The sequence below is a fragment of the Suillus subalutaceus genome (genome assembly GCF_016647625.1).
Source record: "Suillus subalutaceus strain FC151 chromosome Unknown DFJ58scaffold_513, whole genome shotgun sequence".
Classification (NCBI taxonomy): Eukaryota; Fungi; Basidiomycota; class Agaricomycetes; order Boletales; family Suillaceae; genus Suillus; species Suillus subalutaceus.
Window position 1 is genome coordinate 10,285 of NW_024540762.1, and position 9,542 is coordinate 19,826.

At 47.5% G+C, this 9,542-nt stretch overlaps 3 protein-coding genes across 3 annotated transcripts; 1 reads left to right on the plus strand and 2 right to left on the minus strand.

The window, feature by feature from the left end:
• Positions 1-1,046: 1,046 nt before the first annotated feature.
• Positions 1,047-2,127, minus strand: DFJ58DRAFT_738553 (uncharacterized protein; the record flags this gene model as incomplete). Its single annotated transcript, XM_041386991.1, has 3 exons — positions 1,047-1,196; positions 1,244-1,942; positions 1,993-2,127. 3 exons carry the CDS (start codon positions 2,125-2,127, stop codon positions 1,047-1,049), a joined length of 984 nt encoding a protein of 327 aa, XP_041234877.1.
• Positions 2,128-4,649: 2,522 nt separating this feature from the next.
• Positions 4,650-6,753, plus strand: DFJ58DRAFT_829791 (aspartic peptidase domain-containing protein; the record flags this gene model as incomplete). Its single annotated transcript, XM_041392213.1, has 10 exons — positions 4,650-4,701; positions 4,933-4,980; positions 5,050-5,141; positions 5,195-5,238; positions 5,292-5,340; positions 5,402-5,522; positions 5,579-5,884; positions 5,936-6,106; positions 6,149-6,206; positions 6,253-6,753. The coding sequence occupies 10 exons, from the start codon at positions 4,650-4,652 to the stop codon at positions 6,620-6,622; spliced, it is 1,311 nt and encodes a 436-aa protein (XP_041234878.1). The 3' UTR covers positions 6,623-6,753.
• Positions 6,754-7,368: 615 nt separating this feature from the next.
• On the minus strand, positions 7,369-8,209 carry DFJ58DRAFT_672742 (CHAT domain-containing protein; the record flags this gene model as incomplete). The annotated part of the gene is made up of 2 exons (XM_041383035.1): positions 7,369-7,893; positions 7,916-8,209. 2 exons carry the CDS (start codon positions 8,207-8,209, stop codon positions 7,369-7,371), a joined length of 819 nt encoding a protein of 272 aa, XP_041234879.1.
• Between the last annotated feature and the right edge of the window lie 1,333 nt (positions 8,210-9,542).

Sequence of the window (9,542 nt, forward strand, 5' to 3'; positions counted from 1 at the left end):
GAGTCTTGAATCTCGGGTGTCGGGTGTCGGTTGTCGGTTGTCGGTTGTCGGGTGTCGGGTGTCGGGTGTTGGGTCTTGATGGTCGGGACTCAATATTTGGGACTCGTTGGTCGGGACTTGATACTCGATTGTTGGGATTCAATGGTCGGGCATTGGGTTTCAGGACTCAAATCTTGGGCTTTGGGACTCGGGTTTCAAGACTCGGTAGTCGGGACTCAATGGTCGATTGTCGGGATTTGATAGTCAGGGCTCGGATATTGGTACACTTCACTTGATTTTCGGTAGTTGGAACTTGGCATTTGGCATTTGGTATGCTTGGATGATGTTGGCTTTCAATGATCTATTATCATATATTGCTCAATGAAATACCAGACAATTGGAAGTGTGCTGGACATCACATATTCATTTGTCGAGACCTGGGTCTCGGAACTCAGTACACTTCGCTCGAGTTTCCACTTCACCCCTTTGCAAGGCTCCATGCCATACTACATCATTAGATGACTTTGAATTATTACCTCCATGATATACAACTAGCTGAGCTCCATCATGTCTACAATTATCATTCTCCTGGGCCCACCCGTTTATATTATATACCCCTACGTCGGCCTACCCGTCTATGCAATATATGTCTACCATTGGCCCACCCGTATATAATAAATCTTTCACCGCTCCCTCGGCCCACTCGTCTACAAAATAATACCAATACGTCGGCCCACCCGTCTACAAAATAATATTAATTCGTCGGCCCACCTGTCTAATATGATATATATCTGGGCCCACCTGTCTATGTGATAACAAGCACCCTTGATATACCCGGCTATTTGATACATATCTACCTTGGTACACCCATCTACATAATATCCAACTACCTCGGCCGATCCGTCTATTGAAAATTCATGTCCATCGGCCCACCCATCTACTTTACATATTCCCCACCTGGGCCAACCCGTCTCCATCGGGAATAATAACACTCCCGGCCCATCCGTCACAGTCGAGGATATATCTACCTTTGGCCCATGGTCCGCTGGCCCGTATCATACGGGATATTATGCACGTCCGTTCACTCGTATAATACGGAGATATGTTACTGCAATATGTGCGGAGAGGCCAAGGTTCCGAAGCCATTCATCCGTCACCCTCACACGTGGTAGGACAAAGCCACTCTGGAACTCGCAAATTGTTGGCGACACATCAGCCTGACAGACGTGTAAGTGTAAACTCATCACCACAATAAAGTACGTACTGCAGCCCAACCAAACACCATAACTGTATTCTTGGCAGTGACAGCGAGTTCGTGTTTGAGGATTTCTGCTTGGTGTTTGCGAAGGCATTCCTCTTCTTGCATGGCGTACGCGTTGGTGAAAACGGGCGGCAATTGGGAAGGATATCTTGGATTGGCATAGAAATCACCTTCCTGTGCCGGGGCCATGGCACGTTGTTTGCCTTTACTCCTGCTGGTAGCAGGAATGGTGGTAGTAGGGTGTAGAGAAACTGCAGACTCAGAAGCGCTGGAGGCAGGTGTAGTAGATGTGGAGTGGGATGGTACAGATGACAAAAACAAGGAGGATGCATTAGATGACCACGGTGTCGTTGTACTGGCGCCCGGGAGCGAAGCTTGCATTAAGACCGGATTGATTACAGGTGAAGGAGGCTGTGCAGGTACGAGGGTAGCCTGCACAGGTCCAGGTCCACTAACAGAGTGGCCCTTGGCGTCACATCCCCCAATGACCCAACAGTGTTTTCGGCACATTGTGTTGGTACATAGAGGATGTACGCGTGTTGATGCACACTGGGACTCAGTGCACGTCACAGGCACTGGTAGCATAGGTGGGGGAGGTGGTGGCATTGCTGGTGGTATCGATGGGTTTGGAGACGACGACAGACTACGAGAACCCCACTGGAAGTGTGAGCACATGGTGCCATTAGGTCCAATAAACGGACACTGGGGAGTATAAGTGCTGGTCATCAATGGTTATTGATAGCTATACGTACTGATACCATCCAACGGCCTCGGTTTCCGTGTGCATTGGATGCAACAACTCTCCACTGGAGTTCGCTGTGACCATTAGAGCACAACGGAGTGTAGTCTGGCTTAGGGAATGGTGCGTTTGGTGGTATGTCTGACATGGTGAGACCTGGACATTGTAAGATATATATTAAAAGGTACAAAATAGGCTGCAAAATTGATCTAGGTCAGCCCGCTGGGATAAACGACTCAATAAAATCTCACCTGTGGTTGTAATGCGGAGAACATACCTTATGTAAGTCAGCAGGATGTTGTGGGGTAAGAAGAAAGAAGAAAGAAGCTTCAAGGCACCGAGGTTCGATTATATTGTGTACACTTTGTTTGCGCTTTGTTTGCGCTTTGTTTATTTGGAGTCGGACGAGTCGGATGGGCCGGATATTCCAAGATCGAAATATTCTGCATTTACCGGTGTAGAGACTCGCATTTCTGTGGGCTCATATGGGCTCATTTTACAAATTCTGACAACTGGCCTTCATGGCACAACTCGCACCATCATCCACTATGACTTCCCTATAGAGCGCACCACTTTCCCACGGAACGCGCCATAGGCGCGACACTTTCCCGCACAACGCGCAGTATTCCCGCGTGCGCGCCTTGTGCACTTTCTCGCACTTAAGCGCACTATGTCGCACAGCATCCAGGAGCATTCATCCATCGTCCAACCAGTCCCTCGGTATGTCCCTTTTCGTTATCTGACCATATTTAGCATATTACACTTCCCATTTAGTTATGCACCCTTACTTTACATCACCTTACCTCATTTACATACTTAGAGCGCTCCCTATTTGGCTCCGAGCCCTGGGAGAGCGCTTAGGTAGAACTTACATACACTCATGTTCGTTTTACACCCCACTTACACACCCAGCTTCATACCACCACCTTCCTACCACTCAGTATCTATCACCAGTTAGTTCCATGCAATGCATGTATCCATCATCATCTTGAGGCCCTAGCATCAGTCTATAGCTAGTGGCACTGTCAGTATCCGTCTAGATCCGCGCTTTTCCTCTTATCAGTCTCAGTATCCATCTTCTACACTTGTGCACCGCTTGCACTACCTTCCCGCGCTCCGCGCACCTTCGCACTTCGCTTTCCCGCGCGCGCCTTCAGCGCATTTCACTGCCATTCACCAGGGTTGTTCAGCATCATTCTGTGGATCCTTGCTTTCCTTGCTTCCCCTTTAGGGTCGAACGTTCTTGCATTCTGCGAGTATAGCAGCTAGGCAGAGCTGAGACTCACTTATACTGGCTGAGCACTTTTCTTATATGTGCCTGCCAGGTTGTGATACCCACACCGGTAAAGCGGTTTCAAAATATTAAATTGATTAATTTCCGTCATCAGTTGGGCGGCGGGTCCTCGACCACAATGTGGCAGATTCTGATGAGGTTGCTTTAGAGTTTTAAACTACCCATTACCGATTTGAAATTGAGGATAGCCGTGAGATAGCTTAATCAGCAACTATACAGCTCCACGGTTTTCCACAAATTCTTGACAAATTCTCCACTCTATATTTTCCTGATACATACCCTCACAAGAAGTGTTGTTTGAAGTCAATATGACACCGCATACTCTCTCTCTGTCGATGCAAGCTGTTTTCTTTTCCATCTCACCAATTTCAGCATGCGACATTAAACGATTATATCCAACGACGTTCGACAAGTCTCACATCCACGGTGCACACCACAAACAAGTCAAGGCCCTTGTTTGTATCTCTCAGTGGGGGGGACTTGTCGTCATCGTTGTGGGTTGAAATCACCGTTTATTCCATGTTAATCTGAATAGACTGGAATTTGTCCTGTTTCGCTCCATGTCTCGCAGGTTGATGATTGCAATACACGGTCATAATTCTTGAATGAGTCTTGCTGCGCGACAGTCAATTGTGAAAACATTGTAAGGCTGTTCTGTCGCATCAAATTTCTAACGTTCTTACTCGTGCACTCCTGAATTGGTCAGAGACTTCATGGCAGCCCACAAACTGGACTTTCAGACCTGGTTGTTTACATCCCTACTGTGTTCTGAAGATGGGGAATTTCAAAACAACAACTTCGATGGTGCAGACGGAGTGCTTTGGGCGATAGCGAAACTTCATGATTTGCAAAAAGTTTAATGCCAACGAAAATACGTGTCAAACGGCAGATGAGGCTGCATCGCAGCATAAAGATTGTACAAGCACACGGTTCGAAATTTCGCTGATGATGGGTTGTGATCTATATTTTGCGATTGCTCAACTGGATGATGGTGGAACTACCGTCAAAGAGGAATGTGAAGAAGTCTAATTCTAACGTTCGCTTTCTCTGCTAATGTACGCTCATTATCCGAGCATCTCAATTCCTTCGTTGTGAATGATTTCCCAAATACTCCGCATCGATTAGGTCAGTGGACTGTCATAGATCTATTCCGTGGCATCAATCAAACTTGCTTAACTTTTGCTAGGCATGCCACACTCATTTGGTAGTGGGACACAAGATGTCCCTTACGAGTTATGTACTTTTGGATCATTTTTGGGTTACACGCTGATGTGCAGAGAATATCCAATAGGTTGAAGCAGTTAGTCTGGATAGACCGAAGCAGTGCATGTGAAGGACTGAGACAAGGACCTCCATAGCGAAGACCAGATCTTGCCATGAGTCAAGCACCAGTTGGGTTAGGTTTCGAATTCAGACAGGATCTCACAGGTGACAGCCCGCCCTTTCTGAACAAGCTGACTCGAACTGGAGCTTCAGATTTATGTACTTGCACATCACTCGCTTTGCTAACACTAACTATTGGTGTTGGCCATTGGTCAGGACCAAGGTACTGGACAGATTTTTGTTTCCTTTTGGCGCCACAGATCGCTACTGTCTCCTTTTTATTTCCTTTCTGTCTTCCTCTCCACATATCTCCTGACGATTTCTCTCCCCTTGTAGCCATCGCACTCCTTCCATTCACTCTCGCTGCTCGCCGACAAGATGGAGGTGCTCATGCCCCAATCATGTGAAGAAGTCATTCCAGCCGGGTTGCGAACTTACCAAAAATCATCGAAGCATTGCGAAAAGAGTATGGTTATCAGGAAACGAATGTGAAGAGCACAAATTCGAAGCGAGCTATCACTGCTGCAATTCCCATCACGGACAAGGTTCGCAGCTCGATTCTTCGCATAGCTCACGGAATTGATCATAATTGTATCAGGAAAATGATTCCAGGTACTCAGGCGTTGTAAGCATTGGAACTCCGTAAGTTCCAAGTTCGAAATGTAGCAATGTTCGTATACTTTCGTTCAGTGAAGACCACAAAACCTCAATCTTGTCCTCGATGCTGGCTCTTCCGACCTTTGGGTTTGCAACAACTTCATGCACCTCTTGTGGATTGGATATACCAGAATTTAACCTATCAAAGTCGTCGACATACAAGGCTACCTCCTCCCAGCTGGATATTGATTATGGCTTAGGATCGGCGCAAGACATTGTTGCCAAAGATAGTGTCACCTTCGGGTCCTTCGAAATGTCTCAGGAACTCTGTATGTCTATCTCGGTGATTTGGGTTGATTTAGATTTAACCTTATATTGACCATAGTCGATGTTACTAGCATTACCTCTGGATTGATTGACGATAGACTCTTCCGTATCATGGGTCTCAGGTTTGCCTCAATTTCTGCCCTCCAGACTACCCCCGTTTGGGAAGCACTCTATAATGCCAATGATCTCGCTGAACCCTTGTTCTCTTTCTACCTTGAATGCTACGTCAACCAAGCCAATCAGATTAGTACTGCTCCAGGCGGTGTGCTCACTCTCGGAGGAACAAATTCGAGTTTGTACAATGGCTCTATTGAGTACCTGAACCTGACTGGTCCGTCATCGTATTGGTTGCTCACTGTTAGCTGTCAGCACTGTCATTCTGTCATGTTATCAGCGTACTGAGTGAAATTTGCAGCGGTCATTGTACAAGACAAGACGATTGCCATTGACCCCCTTAGTGGTCTTGCTGCCATCGACACAGGGACTTCCCTCATCGGGGCACCCACACCCATTGCCGCAAGTATATGGGCCCAAGTGCCTGGCTCCACAGAGTTTACCAGAGATTGGCAAGGTTTATGTGCATTCTGTCAGTATCTCTGCGCAAGGCAGAAGACTCGTCTAATTCTAGCTTGTGACACTAATGTCACAGTTTATATCTCCTTCGGCGGTAAAAAACTGGGCGATCAGTCCCCTGGACATGAACCTCGGTACCCTCAATGACACCATGTTCAGCAATGTGAACGCCTCTTCTCAGATGTGTGCTGGCGGTATCTTCGATATTGGGATTGGCAGTGTTCCTGCTTGGATTGTCGATGACACCTTCCTGAAGAATGTGTACTCTGTCTTCCGTGCTAGCCCCGCTGCCATTGGATTCGCCCAGCTTGCCAGTGGGTTGAGCTCTTCAACCGGATATTCCAACCCGAACCCAGTACAAGTGACTGGCTTGGTGCCCCTGCCTACTAGTACCTCCGTGAGCTCCAGTGGGAGTGGAAACTCGACCAGCGGCAGGACAAACTCTGAATCTGCTTCTCCTATCAATGACATCGCTTTATCGCTTACTCTTCTTGCCTCTGTTGCAGGTTGCTTCACCCTCTTCCTCTAAGCAGAGTTCATGTACACTATAATTTGAGGATTCACGACGCATAGATCATTCATCTTTTTATTTTTTGTGAAACAATATTGCAGGAAGGCATCTGACCGTACAATGCATAGATCATTTATCTGTTTTTCTTCGTCAATCAGACCTTCTGCTTTACACAATTCTTTCTGAATAGCGAGAACGATCGATCATTGATCTGCATTCATTTATGGGCCAAGCTTTTGATAAGCACTACATCTTCGGCTGCACGATAGCTGGGAGTATATTCAACAATGCCCTTACTGCAATAAAACAGTTCGTTTCTTCGATGGATTACTGACAGGTCCACTCAGGTGCACGAAAATACTATACAGTATGCCAACAGTAGTCAGATGCTTTTGATGCTGCAGATCAATTGTAAACCGCGGAATTCAGACCATCATGTCCATCGTAGTTGTGTCTTGCCATTATGAGATGATATACCAGAACCGCGTTGAAACCAAAGGTACAATTTTGAAAGTCATCCTAACCCACCAAAGCACCAGTGTACCTTAGGAGCGGCAACCTTTGGCTCTGAGGCAACAAACTGGAAAATACAAATCGTAAGTCGAAAATAGGTGTACATATTGTGGAGGTATACAGTTTCAAAGTCTGAACTATCGAAAATCAAGTCCTTGGCAACAGGTTGCATGTAGCCATGGCTGGATACTACACGCGAAGTCGTCAGATTAACGCATTAATCAACAAGCTGGGAGTACGCACGAAATTGCTCATATGCCAATGTGCATGAACACTATGCGCTGGTCTAAGGGCATGTCCTTGTCGCTGGCCAACGACTGGACCGCTCTGTGCAGCGCTCGTGCAGCTCGTTTGGGATTCATTTTGCCATCCCCGCAAAAGTTTTTGTAGAATGCCTCGACCAACCGCTGCACAGTACTATCATTGACCTCCCATACTGTCTCAACGACGCTCTTAACCCCAGCGAACTGCAGGCCAGCCGCTAGGTGTATCACTTCGTTGGGCATACTAACGGCACCGACTGCGGTCTCACAGGCAGAGAGAAATGCAAATTGATGCCGAGACAGATCCATTTGGGTAATATCGAGGAGTGAAAGCGGTTGGTCGCGCATGAGGAAGGCCGAATTGAAGGGTTCGTCCAATTTCTGTGTTCCGTGACATGAGAGATGGAGCCAAGTATTGTCATGCAATGCGCACAGCGCTCTCGATTTTGTGGCATCAACACTTGTTATCTTGGTGAAGGAAACAGTTGGAGGAGGGGGGTAAAAGACTCTGCACTAATTCCAGCTCAGGCTCCACGTCATCCAAAGTGAATAAAGCACCAGCTGGGCGATTCTGGCCAATGGCAGCGAATGACACCGACAGCGACCTGTCATGATTTCTGCGAGCCCTCATCAACGCGGTAAGGGATGGCGTGTATGAAGAGATATATAACTGCGAAAGCAATCGTTCACCTGGCCTGTACGTGCCAGCAGCGTGCAACGGCAAGAAATTGAAGACAGACGTCGAGCACCACCATATTCGGGAACCTGGTCGTGCAAATCCACTCAGATTTTCGACCACCAGGCGGACAACGTCGTCCCACAACTCCATCAAGGCTTTTCTCAGTGCTTCTCCACTAGTGCATTGGAGTGTGACCACCAATGTCTGGAGTTTCTCAAGATTGGTAGGGAGTTGAATGCTAGTCGGAGGTTGCTTGTGCAGGATGATAATGGCATGGCAAGATAACTTGCTTGCGATGAGCACGATGATAGGCCCATCACAAGCTGCATCTTGGAGATCAGAGAACAGTGGGGGAAGTAGGAAGTGAGAGAAGCCCTCGATCTTCCGGATATCTTCTATAACTCCATTCCAGTCCTCCACTAGACGTCTGTACCGGTGTGGGTATCACAACCTGGCAGGCACATATAAGAAAAGTGCTCAGCCAGTATAAGTGAGTCTCAGCTCTGCCTAGCTGCTATACTCGCAGAATGCAAGAACGTTCGACCCTAAAGGGGAAGCAAGGAAAGCAAGGATCCACAGAATGATGCTGAACAACCCTGGTGAATGGTGGTGAAAGCGCGAGAAAGCGTGCGCAGAGCATGGGAAGGTATTGCAAGTGGTGCACAAGTGTAGAAGACGGATACTGGGACTGATAAGAGGGAAAGTGCGGTGTAGAGACTCGATCCTGAGTAGCCTCACAATGGCATATATTGCAACATAGGTCGAGTCTACAGTAATATGCATGCAACGCGACACTTGCGCGATAAACGCGACGTTCGCGCGACGCACGCGACATAGGCGACACTTCCGCGACATAGGCGACACTTCCGCGACTTGCGCGCGCTTTAGGCGAACTTTCCCGCGCCTAAGCGCTATAGGGCGCCTGACTTCCCACTGTGTTTTCCCATGTCCAACCAAGTTCCCAGGTATGCATTTCTCCATTTATCATTTATTTCAACATCGTACCATGTTTATTTTCACTTGGTACACATTTTTCATGACACATTTTTTACTGAACACAACACACATTACCACGGACCACCATCATCATAGACAGTCACCATCTCCGAGTTTTTATTATGTTTTGAATAAATCATCGCAAGCCCTAGTAGCAGTTAGCTCTAGTGGCCATATCCGCATCAGTTGTCTTATCAGCATCTCAGTACACGTCTTAACATCTCACTATCGCTCGCATACCGCTTTCACCCAGTTCCGCTTTTCGATGCGCGACTTTCCCGCGCTTCGCGCGCCTATAGCGCCTTTGTTCCCGCGCTTTCGCCTTATCACGCGCTTTGCGCATTCCCCCTAGAGTTGACCAGTGGATATTTGCTTTCTCCGCTTCCCCTAAGGGACGAACATATCACACTCATATTTTCCTCCCTTCAACAATTATATCAGCTGCACCCTCAGCTGAGTTGAAGATCCTTCAGCGGATCTAGACGGA